This window comes from Arvicola amphibius, chromosome 9, assembly GCF_903992535.2.
Source record: "Arvicola amphibius chromosome 9, mArvAmp1.2, whole genome shotgun sequence".
In the NCBI taxonomy this organism is placed as follows: Eukaryota; Metazoa; Chordata; class Mammalia; order Rodentia; family Cricetidae; genus Arvicola; species Arvicola amphibius.
In genome coordinates this window covers 123,327,036-123,345,162 of record NC_052055.2, presented here as the reverse complement: position 1 = coordinate 123,345,162, position 18,127 = coordinate 123,327,036, and the positions used below count along the sequence as shown (strand labels likewise).

General features: G+C 50.9%; 1 protein-coding gene across 2 annotated transcripts; it reads right to left on the bottom strand.

Annotated features, from left to right (window-relative positions):
* Positions 1 to 5,688: 5,688 nt before the first annotated feature.
* Positions 5,689 to 17,196, bottom strand: Tap2 (transporter 2, ATP binding cassette subfamily B member). Of its 2 annotated transcripts, XM_038344077.1 has the most exons (13): positions 17,047 to 17,196; positions 16,696 to 16,806; positions 15,851 to 16,351; positions 15,651 to 15,765; positions 13,996 to 14,126; positions 13,580 to 13,785; positions 10,270 to 10,467; positions 10,025 to 10,153; positions 7,978 to 8,166; positions 7,716 to 7,889; positions 7,378 to 7,537; positions 6,785 to 6,921; positions 5,689 to 6,082 (listed from the first exon to the last, which is right to left on the bottom strand). In XM_038344077.1, exons 3-13 carry the CDS (start codon positions 16,341 to 16,343, stop codon positions 5,903 to 5,905), a joined length of 2,112 nt encoding a protein of 703 aa, XP_038200005.1. In that variant the 5' UTR covers positions 16,344 to 16,351; positions 16,696 to 16,806; positions 17,047 to 17,196; the 3' UTR covers positions 5,689 to 5,902. The 2 variants fall into 2 exon arrangements, with proteins under 2 accessions (XP_038200005.1, XP_038200004.1); XM_038344076.1 differs by lacking the exon at positions 16,696 to 16,806 and having other exon boundaries at positions 17,047 to 17,191.
* Between the last annotated feature and the right edge of the window lie 931 nt (positions 17,197 to 18,127).

Sequence of the window (18,127 nt, the reverse complement as noted above, 5' to 3'; positions counted from 1 at the left end):
TACATCCCAGCTTTCTATTGCTGAGATAAATGTCACGGCCAAAAAGCAAGTGGGGGAGAAAAGTGTTGTTTGGCTTAGAAATCTCCATTACATTTTCATCTAAGAAGGAGGCCAAGGCAGGAACCTGGAGGCAGGAACTGAAGCAGAGGCCATGGAGGAGCACTGCTTACTGACTTGCTCTGCCTGATTTCTTTTTTTTAAAAAAAAATTATTTATTTACTTATTATATATACAATATTCTGTCTGTGTGTATGCCTGCAGGCCAGAAGAGAGCACCAGACCTCATTACAGATGGTTGTGAACCACCATGTGAAGCGTGGCAGTCAGACGGCAATGGGAAATAATCAAAACCAGCCTTAATTAATCAGCTTTAATAAAAGAAGGAAATGGGGTAAGCTTACAGAGCCAAGGTTTTGCTGGTTGTTTGTTTGAATCTCATCTTTATCATCGTTCCCACAGAGAATCCTGATTTGTAAGTTTTATCTATTAATAAATATCTGTATATTTCTTAGTTCTGAGCTACTGTGGGATTCCTTTCATTAAGCGTCTGATCTCTGCTTTCATTAAAAGGAGAATTGTGAGAGAATAAATGTTCACAAGTGTTTGAAGACTTTTGTTCCCAAGTCAAAGTCCACCTTGTTCAACAGTGAGATCCTATGACGTTAGTGGCAGTTTCTAAACTTGTGTCCTTATTTTCAGATTGGGATAGCCACACCTGCTACATGAGATTATCTTGAGAATAAAGTAAGAATGTGTATGCCAGGCATAGCATTCAGAAAGCATCCAGCTCGTAAGAGTCCCCAGAATGACCCAGTTTTATCTAGAGCCACCAGGTGGCATCAGACTCAGACCAGTGCTGGTCCCTAGCTTGCCAGACTAAGGAAGGTCTCCATCCCCCAAACCCTGACTACTCCACATTCCCTCCTGGGGATCCATGAAGGCTGTGTGACCTCCAGGAGGCCACCCACTGTGCAAGACACTGAGGACTTGAGACTGGCTGCTGTCCCCACAGAGAACAGGACTGAATGGGGAGCTGACTAGATGTCCCAAATATACAGACAAAGCTTTCCTAAGAATGTCCGCTCTCCATTCATATTTTCCTTTAGAAAGAATAAGCCTTCCCTACCCGTCATCCTCTACCAAAAACTCAAGTCAGAATGGAACAAAGACTTCGATGTAAGGGCTGGAAACGCAGCCACAAGAGACACTGCAAGAGCGGGGTGTGAGTGGTGCCTGCAAACGCTCCAGCAACCTGGGGGTGGGGAGTAAAGAATTGAAAAGTGGGGTTGCATTAGATTAAAAGGCTTCTTAAGAATCAAAGAAACTGAACAGGAGAGACAGGTGAAAGGGGAGAGGCAGACAGAATGGGAGAGAACACTTGACCAGCTGTCTTTCTGACAGGAGACGAATACCCAGAACATGCAACAGTCTCAGAACTTCACACACTAAGAAGCAAATAACCCAACCAGCAAGGGTCCTGCATCTTTGGCTGGGCACCAGGTAAGTGCAGTGCCTATGTAGACCAGAAGAGGGCATCAGATCCCCTGGCACTGAAGTTACAGGTGGCTGTGAGCTGCCATGTGGGTGTGGGAATTGAACCTGGATCCTCTGGAAGATCAGACAGAGCCCTTAACCACTGAGCCACCTCTCCAGCCCCTGCTATATTATGTTTACGGTGTTCTTCCAGGTGTCAGGAATGACAAGCGTCCGTGTGATTGTGGCAAAACTACCAGAGACTCCTCACAGACCATCATAACGAGGGCTGCAGCTTCCCTAAGGTCACTAAATGAAAGAATTCTTTTCACCTTACAAAAAGGGGCATTTTGTGGGAGAGGGAAGGACAAGGCTTCCTCTCCTTAATTCTTCTCTCGCCCCGCCGGGGAGGTGGGAGGGTCTCGGGCTGCTGTGAGTTCTCACTCCTCTGCTGTGCACGCTGTGGGCGGCCAGGCCGGGAGACAGCAAACAGCTGTCCTGGCAGGTTCTGGCTGGCTCTGGAAAGTACCTGCTGTTTCCAGAAAGGCCTAAGTTTCTGTTTCCTAGAACAGGAGTGTGCCAATCCCAGCACTCCCAGTGCCCGTGAACTAGATGGAATCTAATTCTCAGCGGTGGATTTGTGGCAGGAGTTCCTTTCTCCAACAGACTTGCTATTCATGGTCTGTGAGCCTGGGCTCTGTGCCAGGCCAAAGACACACAGCCTAATGAGACATGTGACTTGCCCTGGGAGCTCCTGGCCTAGAGGAGAAGTGGGCAGGGAGCTTAAATGAGGTAAGAACCAAACTCCTGGAAGGAAGTCTCCCAGCTGAGCATGGGGAGGCTTTTCCTGGAAACCCCCAGTTAGCTTAGGAAAGGCTTGTGGGAAACCAGGACGGTGGCCATGGAACTTCCTGTGGCCTGGGCTGATAGGACCAAGGAAGGGAGGTTTGGGTGTCCATGTATGCTGGGCAAAGGCTCCAGGCCCAGACGCAGATCGTAGAAGTGCCACCAGCCCAAGGGCCCTCCAGGAAGAAACCTTGCCTTCCTGGACAGCTGGGAGAGGGAAACTCAAAAGAAACCTCTCTGGAGACAGAATGACCGAAGCAGTGAATGGCAAAACACTGGGGGAGAACACGCTGGAGTTGATCTCCAAAGAGCCAGGGGCTTCACGTGGCCTGACTTGGGTTGGAGATTCTGGGCAGGAGATACCATTCAGACTCCATGCAACACCAGCTCCTGCAGGGCATGACCCTGTGTGGTGGCTGGCTACTTATGTCTACCTGCAGGCTGGAGAGGTGGCTCAGGGGTTTAAAGAACTCATTGCTCTTGCAGAGTGCCTGAGTCGGATCCCCACCCTGCACCCATATACCAGCTCACAGTCACCTGTATCAGGGGGTGCCCTTTCTGTCCTCCTCAGACACCAGGCACACATGTGGTACACAGACCCAAACATGCAGGCAAAAGTTCATACACAGAAAATAAATAAATCTAGAAAAAAACTATTTTTAATTTCTTTTATTTATTTTTTAAAGAAACATTCTTTATTTTACATACCAATGCCTATTCCTACTCTCTCCCCTCCTCCTGCTCCCTCTACCTTTCCCCCAGCCCTACCCCCCCCCTTTTTTTTTTTTTTTTTTTGGTTTTTCAAGACAGCGTTTCTCTGCAGCTTTTTTAGAGCCGGTCCTGGAGCTAGCTCTTGTAGACCAGGCTGGTCTCAAACTCACAGTGATCTGCCTGCCTCTGCCTCCCAAGTGCTGGGATTAAAGGCGTGCGCCACCACCGCCCGGCTTCCTACCCCTATTTTTAATGCTAATTTGCCACAACCTAGAATTACCTGGCATGGTGCTTTAAATGAGAAACGTCACCCATAGACCCAATATTTGAATACTTGGTCCCCAGTTGATGATGCTTTGGGGGAAGTAATGCAGCTTGCTGGAGGAAGTGTGCCACTAAAGGCAGAGCTGACAGTTCAGACTCGCCCCACTTCCAGGTGCCCTCTGCTTCCTCTGTGGGTAGAGATGTGATCTGGGGTCTGCTGCTCTGATGCCTGCTGCTGCACCTCCCCCACCACTGCTGCTGCACCTCCCGCCATCCCAGACTCTCCCTCTGGAGCCACAAGTCAGATAAACCCTCCCTCTCAAAGCTGCCACTGGTCACGGTGACAGGAAAGTCACTGAGACACCCAGGAAGAGTCTTGGCAAGGATTATTTAGACCAGGTTGCCCTGTGAGCATTTCTTGGGGTCACCCTTGATTGCTGACGTAGGAGGGTCCAGCCCACTGAGGACAGCGTCACTCCCTGGGCAGGTCTTCCTGGGCTGTATGGAGTTGGCTGAGAAGAAACCTGCCTAGCACCACTGTGCAGCAGCCGCTCTGGCTCCCGCTGCTCTTCTCTGGCTGTGAAGTGAGTTCCTTGGTCAGAGGCGTGCTGTGTGAAAGAACAAAGCGGCCTGCCATCGTGATCCTTGACTTCCCTCACTGGTGGACTGGGACCCGGAATTGGAAGCCAATAAACCCTTTCTCCTCCAGATTTTGGTCAGCGTGTTTATCATAGCAACCAAAATGAAACTGAGCGGCTTGGGAAAGTCCTCTAATCTCTCTAAGCCTCAGTTTCCCCACTGATAAAATAGAAATGATAAAGAAACTGAAAATAGTAAATCTACAAATCTTAAAGAGCTCAGAATAACAATTAAAAATAACACATGGGATTGAGATAATCCTTTTGTATCCCGTGTGAAAATATGTCTCTGTTTTACCTCACCTGCTTAAGGCACCTTCTGATTGGTTTCATAAAGAGCTGCTGCACAGCTAGGCAGAGAGGATAGGGTTAGGGCACGACTTCTGGGCAAAGACAGGAACTCTGGGAGAGAATCTGAGGCAGGAGATTCGCCAGCCGGACTGGAGGAAGTTGGACGCAAGGTACTGAGGAGAGGTAACGAGCCATGTGGCAAAATGCAGATTAATGTAAATGAGTTAATTTAAGTTTTAAAAGCTAGTTGGGAACAAACCTAAACTAAGGCCAACCTTTCATTATTAATAAAAAAAAAAGTCTCCTTGTCATTAATGAGGAGCTGGTGGTCCAAAGAAAGACCTGCTCAACATGGGGGCCACTTAGCACAGTCCCTGCTCACATCCAGGCTGTTCTCATCCACACAGCTATGCTATCAACACTGTTAACTCGGACTGTGCTTCACCCAGTCATCCTCTGTTTCCCCCAAAATAGCAAGCACAGGGCCAGTCATGATGGCATGAGCCTTTAATGCCAGCACTGGGGAGGCAGAGGCAGGTGGATCTCTGAGTTTGAGGCCAGCCCAGTCTAGAGAGCAAGTTCCAGGACAGCCAGAGCTACATAGAGAAACCCTGTGGAAAAAAAAAAAGAATATATATACTGGTGGGAATAAGGAAGGCTATAGAAAGGCAGTCTTATGAGTATTCATGTGATATTGGTGTAATTTGCATATCAAAGAACAGACATACATTGAAACGACAGCTAACAAAAGAATAACAACAGTTTTAACCAGGAAGTAAATCACAGACAGACTTACTGTATATTTTGTGAGATGTCTATATGAATGTGTACTTATTCATATGCACATATATTAGTTATTTTTCTTCATGTCTAAATGAATGTGCATTTATTCATATGCACACATACACTATTCATATGCATACACTATTCATATGCACACACTATTCATATGTATACACTATTCATATGCACACACTTCATATGCACACACACTATTCACATGCACACACTTCATATGCACACACACTATTCACATGCACACACTATTCATATGCACATACACTGTTCATATGCACACACACTGTTCACATGCACACACACTGTTCACATGCACACACACTATTAGCTGCTTTTCTTATTGGTGCAGCAAATGCTTGACAAAAGCAGCTTAAGGAAGAGTTTACTTGGCTCACACTCAGGGTGCAGTTAGTCATATCAGGGAAGGCAGGAATGAGACGCGACTGGTCACATGGCCTCCACGGCAGGAAGCAGAGAGATGACACTGGTGCTGAGCTCACTGCCCCTTTGGTGCAGTCTGGGCCATGCCCCAGCCCATGGAATGGCTCCCCGCAGTTATTCCAAACTCAGCTAACCCAGTCTATAACTCGCTGACATACATGCCCAGATGTTTGTCCGTGATGCTAGGTGCTGCTAAAATGTCAATCAATATTAGCCATAACACATATTAAGGAAAAGTGTTTTATACTTATTTATTATATTAAGCAAAAAAATGTTTCTAGATCCACAAAGCACTCACTCCACCCAATGACCACTCCATCCCCCAGCTCCCACCCACTCGAGCTCATCAAAACATACAAGGTCCAAAGATGGTCCCGGTTTTTATCCAGCCTCCAGCACAGTCCCTGTGGGTCTGTTCTGGCCACAGGCCTGAGAAGCACTCACTCCTCCTGCCGCTGCTGTACCAGGTGAGCATAGACGTCCTGGTCTTTCCTGAGCTGGTCTTGCTCCAGCAGCTGCCCCTGCTTGAGCACCAGGACCTGGTCGGCGTTCTGAACCGTGTGCAGCCTGTGGGCAATCACCAGCACCGTCCTGTGTCCCTGCGATCTCCAGGCCTGCAGCTGCAGAGGACAGTCACAAGCCTCAGAAAGGCAAGAATGGGACACCACAGCTGGGCCATCCCCTGTGACTGGGGTAAAGAAGGCACAGCTGTGCAGGGGCTGCAAAGGCAGGTGATTGATGGGGTCTGTCCCTCCTGGCTGCACCACTGCTGCTGGGAAAGGCAGCTAGGGAGGACCAAACACCCACAGCACTCTCCTTTCATCCTGAAGATAGTTCATCCTCACTGCCAATTCAACTTAAGAAAGCCCAGGCATGGGCAAGGCAACACCTTTGGATGTGTCTATGAGGACTGACTCAATCCAGAGAGGGCTTGACTGAGGGAAAATCCACCCTGAAAGTGGGTGGCACCATTCCCTGCCCTGGGTCCTGGATCACTCTCTGCCTCTCGATCCACCAAGATGTGAGGAGTGCAAACCACACACTCCCACAGCCATGCTGTCCCTGCCACGACGGCTTGTGTGCTCTCTCAACCCCGTGAGCCAAAATGGCCTGTCTTCTAAATTCCTTTTCTCGGGTATTTAGTTCAGCAAGAAAAAAAGTAACCATTGCAATTCAAGCAGTATACAGCCCTGCAAGGTGCAGACTTTCTCCCCATCAGTGGGACATCCGCCCTTCCCCGCCCGCCCAGCGCCACACCACCTGACCCTTCAATATCTCCCTTAATCGCACTGTCCTCTGCCCTTCCCCACGCTGGTACTCACAGCCTGCTCACACTGGGCGTCCAGGGCACTGGTAGCCTCATCCAGGATGAGGACCCGTGGGTTCCGCACAAGGGCCCGGGCGATGGCCAGACGTTGTTTCTGTCCCACAGCTAACTGGCCCCCTTTCTCCCCTATTTCTGAGGAAATCAGAGAAAGTCCCCTCTTGAGACACAACAGGTCAGAAAACACCCCTCCCTGCTGGGAAGAACAAGTTCGCTACCCCATCTGCTTCTGTTAGCCAATCAGGTGATAGCAAAGCCTAGCGGGAGGGGAAGGGGGGTGGAGAATAAGTAGGAACAAAGGGCGGAGCTGGGGGCGGGTGTACGTGTGTGGGCTGTTCCTCAGGCAGAGTCTGTCTGTTTTTGGAACAGTCTCTCACTGGCTTGGAATGAGACCTAAGGAACCTCCCCCTCCTGATTCTGCAGCCCGAGAGCTGGCATTACGCACAGCCTGGCTTTTTTTCCATTATAGAATGGATTCCAGAGATCAACTCAGATCCTCACGCTCGCAACACAAGCACTGTATCCAATGACTCTTGCACCAGCCCCCTTTTCTCCTTCCCCTGCCAGGATGGGCTCGGGACCTGTAGGTACCTGTGTGTATCCCATCAGCCATTTCCCCTATGAAGTCGTCTGCACAGGCTGCCCGAGCAGCTGCCATCACTTGAGCATCCTCACAGTCCTTCAGGCCGTAGGCAATGTTGTCCTTCACAGACCCGGAGAAGAGCACGGGCTCCTGTCCCACCAGAACCACCTGGACAGAGGGGACGCGTGCAGAGAACTGGTACCTCCTCCCCCCACCCCCCCCCCACACCCAGTCTCCCCACAGAGGTCCTTGGGATGGACCCCAGCCTCTCTTCCCAGGGGCTGCCTCATCTGCCCTCCACTCTTGCTCCTCTCTCCTGCCTCTCCCTCTCCGGAGCCCCTCCCACCTGGCGGTGCAGGTAGTGGTGGTCATACTGGACCAGGGGCTGGCCGTCCAGCAGCAACTGGCCTCCCGTGGGCTGGTACAGATTCTGCAGCAGGGCAGCCACGGTGCTCTTCCCGGACCCGTTGGGCCCCACCAACGCTGTCACCTTTCCAGGGTGCAGTGTGAACGTCAGCCCCTAGAAAAGCAGTAAGAGGTAAGGGCAGCTTTCTAGAGAAGCCGATGTACAGGCTGCGGTGCCTGACCACGGGGTCTCCCGCAGTCACCTTGAGTACAGGCTTCTCGGGGCGACTGGGGTACGAAAAGGAGACATCTTGGAATTCCACGCGGCCCTCCAGACTGGCAGGGGCCAGGGTCCCAGGCTGGGGCAGATTTGGCTTTCGGTCTATGTAGCAGAAAACCTTCTCAGCGGCACCCACGTTGCTCAGCATATCTCCGTACATGTACACCAGGCTCTGGAAAACAGGAACGGACAGGAGAACTAGTCACACCCACAGGAAGACAGGTCCCCACACACTCTGCCAACAACATGACCTCCGCCAGCCTCTCCCCGCCCCTACCCAAAAATGAGCCTTTACCTTTGAACATGTGATTTGGGTGAAACTCGGAGAGGGAAACTTGGCGGGGTTGTTTTTAGTTAGGAGTAGAGAGAGAGTGGGTTTGCCTTTGCTCTTTTGAACAGTTTTGGCTCTGTAGCCCAGGCTGGCCTCGAATGTGACATCTTCCCCCAGGGTGACAAGAACCATAGGATTACAGACATGTGCCCTCGTGACCAGAGTAATTTTGGTAGAATTTAAAGTTGCAGTGTCCTGATTTGCAACTGAAAAGCTCTGAAGTCCATCAACCCCAAGGCTCCGCTCACTGCTCTGCACTCTGTGTGCCCAGTGTCGCCTCGCTAGAGACAGGGAACCCTTTGAAAAGTGGCCACTGTGGCCAACTCACGTTTGAAATTGACAAAGTGCCTGGCACAGGTCTCCACACATGAAGGATGGTGAAGAAGTAACCAGGAAAATTATGGTCAGAGCAGAAACAAGGTATCAAATATAAAGAAATAGCTAAGTACCTGTCCTAGTGAAACTACGTCACTGGGTAGCCCAGCAGTGGATGAGATCAAGTCTCTCAGCTGATGCATCCGAGTTAATACGGGAAGGCCCCACAGAGCAGAACTCTTTATAGCTCTGATTTAACAAATGTAAGGCATTGGTTATCAGTGGCAGACACCAGCACTAAGAGAACCAGATACTCTATGTCTCCCAGATAAAGAGCACAGTCCTGGGCTGGGGAGATGGCTCAGAGGTTAAGAGCACTGACTGCTCTTCCAGAGGTCCTGGAAGAGTTCAATTCCCAGCAACCACATGATGGCTCACAACCATCTATAGTGACATCTGGCTCCCTCTTCTAGCCTGCAGGCATATATGGAGGCAGAATGCTGAATGCATAACAAATAAATCTCTTTTAAAAAAGAACACAGCCATAACCATAAAAGGGGAAATGATGCGTCTTAAAGTTTCTGTTTATCTACCAGTGGACAGAAAATAGAGACAGAGGTAGACACTGGAGCAACACTACAGAGGCTCAGCCCACAGAACACAGTCCACAGGAAACACCACGGGACAAAAATATGCCTTCCTTCAACAAATAGCATGTTGGGGATTTTAAATCAGCAGATACAGAGAGGTTGAAAGGACACCAACCAATCACACCGTGTAAACCTGCGGAGTTCTGAGTCTCTGAGTGACTGGATGGATCTAAGAATTTATTGCTAAGTTTTTGGTGTGATAATGACTTTGGGGCTACATACCTCAGATGCTTATATTCTAAAGACCAACATGGAAATATCTACAGATAAGACTTGATAGTCTGAATTTGTTTCAAAGTGGTATGAGGGAGTAAGGGCGAACCCAACACGGTGGGCTGTTAGGAGTGGTTAGGCTTAAGGTTAGTTTAAGGCTAGGGGTAGGGTTGGGTTTGGGATTGCAATTAGGGATAAGGTCAGTCAAGGTGAAGTTACGTTAGGGTTACGGGTATTTGGGGTTGGGTTGTTTGGATGGGGTTAGTGCTAGTTTAGAATGGAGTTAAACCAGGGTTAGAGTTAGTTATGGCTAGAGTTAGGGTTGGGGTTAGAGTCAAGGTTAGGGTTTTGACCATCATTAAAGCTGATAATAGTTATTTGAAAATACATTATAATGTCTTTTTAAAGAGTGTTCAAAATTATCCATAAGAATATTAACTAGTTTGTTTGTTAAACAAACAAATCTCATGCCCAAAGGTCCAGAAAGAGTGCCAACGGCTGTCCTGAGGCATCTCACTCACCCGGACATAGAGTCCCACTTCCTCCTGGTATAGCAGGAATGAGAGAAGGCCTCCCCTAGTGACCTCACCAGCCAGGATCTGCTGCACCCCGCAGTTCAGAATCAGCACCTGCATGGCCAAGGCCATCACCTGGAGTAGAGGGGAGAGATGAGTGAGCCCCCTCCCCATCCAGTGTGCCACCCTGGTCCCCAGAACCTCCATTGTCTGGCTCCTCATCCCCCGTCTCCCCCCACAGGCCGCCTCACCCTCCGGATGACTAAATACAGGGCTCTTTCCAGGTCTCGGCGCCACCACAACTGTCGGCATCGTTCCAGGGCCTCCTTATAGCGGCTGACCTCCTGTTCCTCCGCCCCAAAGCTGCGCACCGTCTGCAGCCCTCCTACCGCCTCGCGCACCACCTGCCCAGCCTTGGCCACCGCATCCTGGATCTCCGTTAACACAGCCTGGGAAAGAGACAGTGGGCAAGCTGGTTAATGTGGCAGAACACAACAGGCCAGGGGGAGCGGGGGGCTTCACTCCAGCCCTTGGTCCTTGTTTCTTAGCTTTCTTCCCAGAAGGAATACTGAAAGGGAGAGAATAGAGGATGGGGGGGGGGGGATGCTGGGGATGGCTCACTGCTTGCCATGCCTGCTTAAGGACCGGAAGCCCCAAGGGACCTCACCTTGCTCCTAAGGAACACCTGCGTGTGCACACATTCCTGGCACCCACCCCCATCGTGTGTCTCACACGCACACTCACAAGAGAAAAGGAAGGAGAGGATGTACATTGCTGAACTCTCTCTGGTGAGCACTGTGGTACATGCGTGCTATTTGGTTTAACTTCCATGTGAAGAAAATGATGTCAGGTGGGGAAAGAGACTCAGTAGTTAAGAGCGATAGAGACCTGGCTGGCAGGATTAGCTCGGCTCTTTAGAGAGCTTGCTGCTCCTTCAGATGACCAGAGGGCAGTGCCCAGCGCCCAAGCTAGGCGGCTCTCAATAGCCTGCAACTGCAGCTCCAGGGGATTGTGTGCCATCTTCTGGTGTCTGTGGGCAGCTGCACACATGTGTGGAGTGCACACACATGCACAAATGATAAAATAAACCTTTATTTTAAAAAAAGGGGGTGGAGCTGTAATTAGAAATGGATCAAAGACCTAAGTTTAAGAGTGAAAGTTGTAAAACTCTTCCTATAAAGATTTATTTTATGTGTGTGTGTGTGTGTGTGAGAGAGAGAGAGAGAGAGAGAGAGAGAGAGAGAGAGAGAGAGAGAGAGAGAGAGCAGGGGCCTCTGAGGCTGGAAGAGAGAACTGAACAGCTTGCATGTGGGTGCTGGAAACCAAACCCCAGTTCTCTGCAAGAGCAGTAAAGCTCTGAGCCACTGAGCGATCTCTCCAGCCCCCAGTTAACTTAGCTTCCTAACATGGGATTTGATAATATTTTCTTAAATGGACACCAAAAGCACAAGAGACAAAGACAGATGCACAGGACCCTGTCTGTCTGTCTGTCCACACTGCAGCACAGGACCCTGTCTGTCCACACTGCAGCACAGGACCCTGTCTGTCCACACTGCAGCCAGCACAGGACCCTGTCTGTCTGTCCACAGGGCAGCACAGGACCCTGTCTGTCCACACTGCAGCACAGGACCCTGTCCACAGTGAAAGAGACATCAAGATGCATCTTTGTAAATTGGATAAGAGGCTAAGGCAGCTGCTGCTCTGGGAAGACACCCGGTCTGAGCACCCCAGCTGCACAGCAGGAATGTTTTGCTTCAAAGCAGGCCGGGCTCAGCAGGGCCTCGGCCTCTGAACAGATTGTTATCTCCAAAGAGTGAACCACAGCAAGCACCAGCTGCCAAGTGTGGGTGCCAGTTTAAGACCTGCGCTCTGGGCTGAGCTGAGTCTGAGTCACGGTGAAACCGCCAGAGCCTCAAGGCCACGACATGCACAACAGTGACTATTCCAGGACACTGTGACATTGAACACAGCCCGACCGTGTGTAGAAACACACACACACACACACACACACACACACACATGTAACAGCAGCCCCTGAGAATTCTCCTGTGCGCTCAGCATCCCTGCTGTCTCGGCTGAGGCTGTACCTCGGTGTCTCTAGTCAACCCTCTGCTGCTGCCTTTCCTGTCTTGGTGAATATTCTGCCACAGCCCGTGTGTCACTAGCCTACCCAGCATGCCAACTAATATCCAGAAAATATGCAGAATACATTTTAAAAATACAATTTTTAAAAAAATACCTATAGGCCGGGCGGTGGTGGCGCACGCCTTTAATCCCAGCACTCGGGAGGCAGAGGCAGGCGGATCTCTGAGTTCGAGGCCAGCCTGGTCTACAAGAGCTAGCTCCAGGACAGGCTCTAGAAACTACAGGGAAACCCTGTCTCGAAAAACCAAAAAAAAAAAAAAAATAAATAAAAAATAAAAAATAAATAAAAAAATACCTATAAAGATTGTCTTTTAGAAAGCAAATTTTAAAAAGCAAATTTTAAGCCTGATGGTGGTGGCATACACCTTTAATCCCAGCACATGGGAGGCAGAGGTAGTTGGATCCCTGTGAGTTCAAGACCAGCATGGTCTATAGAGTGAGTTCCAGGACAGCTAGGGCAGCATAGTGAAACCCTGTCTCCAAAAACCAAAAATTAAAATAAAACAGCAACAACAACAAAACTACAAATTTTTTTAAATAAAAGAAAAAAATGGACGTAGGAATTTCTCTTAACCAAAGGGCCAAAAAGCAACAAAAGGAATTGGATGGGCATCCCTCCAAAGAATGTCAAATGTCCCAAAAGCTCGTGAAAACACACTTAACAACATCAGTGATTAGGGAAATGCAAACCAGAGCCACAATGAGCCACTGAATGGCAGCCAGTAAAATTTTAAAAATTAAATGGCAGTAAGTTGGTGGGGATTGAAGAATCAGAAGGCTTGACTTTGAACTGTGGTCCAAAGGTGAGGAGCATGGTGTTTTTTACAACCTCTTTGCTTTACTACAACAGAAAGCCTGAGGTGGAACTAATTCAGACTCAAGTCCTCCCACCCCTGCACGCCATCCAAGTATGTATGCTGAGGTGAAAGGGGAAACTTTCTAGGGGCTGGAAAGATGCCTCAGTGGGCGAGGTCACTGGCAGCTCCTCCAGAGGACCCAGGTTCAATCTCAGAACTCACACTGCTCATAACTATCTGTAACTCCAGCGCCCTCTTCTGGCCTCCTCAGGTACTACACACAAATAATGTATATACATTCAAGCCAAACACTCATACACATAAAATAAAAATGAATAAATGAATAAAATGTAAACCTCCTAAGATGTTCTTCGCACTGATTCTCAAACATTTATGGGAAAGGCATTCACCAAGTCTCTCTCTCTCTCTCTCTCTCTCTCTCTCTCTCTCTCTCTCCCTCCCTCCCTCCCTCCCTCCCTCCCTCCCTCCCTCCCTCTCTCCTCTCTCTCTCTCTCTCTCTCTCTCTCTCTCTCTCTCCCCATGCTGAGATTCGCGTGTGGAAGCCTGCACACCTCCACACTTTAGTCTCCTCTCAGGGCACTGTGACATGCACATGTACCTGGTGGCGGGGGTTGTACACCTTCTCGGCTGCTATTGTGAGGGGCAGGTCCAGCAGCGAGAGGAAGGTGAGTCTGGGAGATACCCGGAGCATGAAGAAGTAGAGCCCCAACACCTTCACCAGGCTCCGCAGCAGGATGTTGGCATTCAGGGGGAGCCAACGGCTCATCAGGGAGGTGTCCGAACTCAAGCGTGAGTTCAGCTCCCCTGGGGAGGACAGAGAGAATGAGACTATGAACACTGCAGAAACCCAAAAGACTCTCCCACCTCTTCCCCCACAGAGACTGGGCTATACCTTTACCCTACTCTAAAAGGCACCTGCCAGGCCCCAGAGGTGGAAGGGGGAAGAGGGGGCAGGGAGGAGAGTGGCAGGACAAGGAAGGGACAGAGGACCCCAGACCCAGATGCCAGGTTCACCTGTTTTGGTCTCCTGGAAAAAACCAAGGTCTTGGCGCAGCAAGGATGAGAAAAGCAGCTCTCGTATCCGCAGGTTGATCCTGGACATGGTGAAGAGGAAGAAGCCTCCTCGGCAACCTGCAGACAGGGAGCTGGGGGCAGGGGGAGAGAACAGGAGGGTGGGGTGAAGAGAGGGAGATAGAGAGAAGGGGGAGGGAGGAAATTGGGGGAAGTAAATAAGAGGCAAACGGAAAAGGGAGGTGAGAACACATGAATAAATGGGTAGGAGGGTAGATTGGGGGCTAGAAGTGGGGTCAAACTCAGAATATGGATGAATCCCCACACACTCATATGTGCCTCATTTGGGAACAGCAGCAAGACCCTCCCTCCCATTTTACCAACCTCCCAGTCTCCAATACCATCCTCCAACCAAATTTTTATAATAAAAACTTACAGGAAGAAATGTTTTTAAATACATAAGTGCGGGTGTTTTACAAAATGTAGGTTTCATGTTAGTTAGTTAGCATATTGGATAAGCAGATAGGAAATGATAGAATTTGGGCAATCACAGTAAGAATGTGTGTGTGTGTGTGTCTATATGTCTCTGAGTGTATCTGTATGTTTGTGTGTCTATGTATGTATCTGTGTAAGTAAACCCGGGTTTATAAAACAGCTCAGCGTGAACCCACGTCTGAGAACCACCTGCCGCAAAGAATATTTTTAAGAAACCGAAACACACTGCCTGGCCATGCCTGGCAATGACAGAACTGCCTCCCCTGGAGCCCACACAGTGAGGGACAGAGCTGACCCAGCAAGCTGGCCTCCGACCTCCAAGGCGCACACACCCTTACTCACAAAAGAACGACGGGGGGGGGGTGGTTTAGAATACACCCAACAGGCCAAACTGTCTCCAAAAGGGCAAAATAGATCTGAGGGTAGAAGGGAGTTTCGCAAATGCTAATTCAGGAAGAGACCAAAGTGAAGCGCGAAAGTCAGCAGCTACAGAGACACCACAGGGAATGAGAGCCTGGGTCTGGAGGCTTTGGGAGAAAACTGGGTTCACCTGGGCATAGCTTCAGGGGGAAAACAAACAGCAAAACTAGACTGGAGGCACAATGAAGGACTAGGAAGGAAGGTGGGAGGGGAGAGTCAGACAGTCAGACAGACAGACAGGCAGGCAGAACCTCTTGAATCTGCACCCTCTTTCTGCCCCTGAGCGACTGGTGTCATGTTAGTCACAGCTCTGCCAGTCAGTCCGTTATTTCTTTGTTTACTTGAGACTGCGGGCTCCTGTCTCTGTATAAGAAGCAAGGCACACAGTGAGGAAGCAATAAGATGGGGGGGGGGGCAGAGAAGGAGGGAGGAAGGCGGGGAGGAAGAGACACACCCTCCCCTGCTGGAGAATCCCGGCAGACACTTCAAGACACTGGGAACGGTCCCGTTTTGACACATGGGCTTCTGTTCCATGTGATCCTCCTCCCTAGCCCTATGACATAAACTTTGAGGATGTTGGAAAATACAAAGGAGGAGGAAAACGGACGAACGGAGGTCGGTGGTGAATAACTGTGCATGTTTCAGTTGAAGGATTTTTGTGCTTTGTGAAAAGCAAAGTCAGGCTGGAGGCTCCTGTCCAGGCGCCAGTCTACCAAGGGGCCTGAAGTCAATCGTCCACTCACCTCCCGGCAGAGAACAGGCACATGAAAAAGATGGCGCTGGCAAAAGTATTCGGGTCAAAATCGCCTCCCAGGATATCAATCACACGACCAGAATAGTGAGGAATTAAGGTCTCCCCTGGAAGAGTCAAGAAGGATAAGGGGCTGCCCCCTGCGAAGGCCCTTCCCCCCACCTCCCTCTCACGGAGGCCTCTCCCTCTCACCCAACACAGCCACCACGAGGAAGAACAGGGCAGCTATGAGGAAAGGCAGGTCCGGCCTGGAGAGCTTCAGCAAGCGCCACATCAGGGCTTTGTTGTTCTCCTGGCCTGGTTCCTTCTCCTGGGCTGCCGGAGGGCTCAGCACAGCCCACACGGCCCACCCCAGCGCGGCAGCCCCATAGCCAGCCAGCAGCCAGCCCCAGGAGGCAAACGCCACTCTGACTGCTGGGGCACTCATGGTGCCTCCCACCAGAGCTCTCAGCGAGAAAAAAAGTGGGGTGGCCAGGCAGAGCAAGGGAAGAAAGGTGCCAACTAGTCCGAGCAGCCCTCCCGCTGTTAGCAGCCCCCACAGTCCTCCAAGGCGCAGGGTGCTCTCCAGCCACAGTCCTGGAAGCCCCTGGGGAAGCAGATTTCCCAGAGACCCTCGTAGCAACGCAAGTAAAGCCATGTCCACCAGCAGCAGAGAGGCCCAGGGCGTCAGGTGGGCCAGCGCCATGATGGGCTCTACAGGGAGAAATGGAGAAATTAGGGTGGTGGAGTTTCCAACCCTGATCACGGGCCTCTTGCCCCAAACCCGCATCAGGATTCTCAGCTTCTGTCATTTTGTTCAGCCTCGCCGGAAAGGTCCCCTCCTAGTCACACCTCTCCCCGGATAGATGGTACGCTGCCTGTCTGAAGGAGTGGGGAAGGCCACCACACACACATACACAAACACACACAAACACACAAACACATACACACACGGGCTGGGGCGGGGGAACTGGTCTGCTGCCACCACGCCTGTACCCTTGAAGCTTCTTGGTGTTAACTAAGAAGACTCAGTCCCCAGTCACACTCCCTCCACTCCCCTGGTCCTCAGGTGCAGCGGTGGGATGAAGCCACAGAGGACTTGCGGCAGGCGGCGCGAAGCGCCGGACAGAAGACGAAAGCAGTGGACTCCGGGCAAGGGAGCAGAGGACCTGGGCAAGGGGTGAAAGGGAACCTGGGACACTGGGTGCGGGGCACAGGACCTGGAACAAAGGATCTGGGACCTTGGATGGGGCAGGGGAGCGGGGCAGAGGACGTGTGGCAGGGAGGAGCGCCAGGCAGAAGACCTAAGACAGGTAACGCGGAGAACGAGCAGAGCGAGATGGGGACACCAAGGGTTTGGGAGTGGGCCGCACCCCTGCTAGCGCTCGCACTCTGTCCACAGAACTCACCTGCGGAACAGCAGCTCAGGAGGTCTTCTGGAATCTGCTTCTTCCCAAACTGGATCCCCTGGGTGCGCCGGCGGCTCTCTTAATGAGGGCGCTGGTCCCCGGCTTTCGCTTTCACTTCGATCAACGCTGCGCACAGCGGCCAGCAGGTGGCGCCTGCTATTGCGGGCGGGGTGACCGCCCAGGTCCCCAAGGAGGCTCACCCTCGTTGGCCGCTACTACCAAAACTCTCAGAGGCTCTGAGCTGCTTTGTAAGGGAAAAAGCCTGAATTTCCCCGGTTACTCTCTCGAGCTCCGAACTATTTCAAGAAGCGCTCATTGGTCTGGGACTATAGGTCAGAGGTAGAGAGCACTTGCCTGAGCGCTAGGTTCACTCTCCAGTAGATGTGAGGAAGGGGAAAGGGGCGGAGGAGGAAAGGAGCGAAGAGGAGGGGAAAGGAGGGAAACGGAGAAGGGAGAAGGAGAAAGGGGGAGAGGGTGGAGGAAGAGAAGGAGGGGAAAGAAGGAAGGCGAGAATGGAGGAGGGAGGGGTGTTATGGTTTTGGTCCCTGTCCCTTTAAGAGACAAGCCATGCCCATTCCCTCCCCATCAGCTGAGGCAGGCTGATCTTCAGCTTCCGGCCTGAGCTCTCTCTTTTCCATCTTCCTCCTCTTCATCTTCGCCTCTGTCTCTCTCCCCACTTTTCTGCTTCCCCCTGTCTCCCTCTCCCTCTCCCTCTCTCCTTTAATAAAGCTTTATGTCTATTTTCTGTGTCTGTGCCGTTAACCCGCCGCTGCACCGTCTGTTCACCCGCCGCCCTGGTCCGCAAGTCTACGCGCAGCTGCCCAGCTAAGTTTTTAAAAACAAAAAGGGGTTTTAGGTGCCCTTCTGGTCACCCAAACAATTAACAATGAACCACACAGGAGACCCACTTCCAGTCACTTTGGGAAAGGGAGGGAGGGGAAGGGGGTGACAAGGGGCTTGTTGTTTTGTTTTGTTTTGTTTCTGTTTTTGTTTTCCAAGCACTCTCAGGACTGGGTTTTGGGGTAAAACATGGGGCCTAGATAGAAGGCCTCGCCACTACCACCAGGCCTAAGGTTTCCTT

Bases quoted from the DNA above. Each gene is read 5' to 3' on its own strand.
- Tap2 (XM_038344077.1), bottom strand. From the start codon at position 16,343: ATGGCGCTGGCCCACCTGACGCCCTGGGCCTCTCTGCTGCTGGTGGAC. The intron at 8,167-10,024 runs GTGAGTGAGATG...CCTGTTTTCCAG, and splicing joins AAGTGGGACTCTATGTCCGG to AGCCTGGTGTACATGTACGG. The intron at 7,890-7,977 runs GTGACTGCGGGA...CTGCTTTTCTAG, and splicing joins CCGAGAAGCCTGTACTCAAG to GGGCTGACGTTCACACTGCA.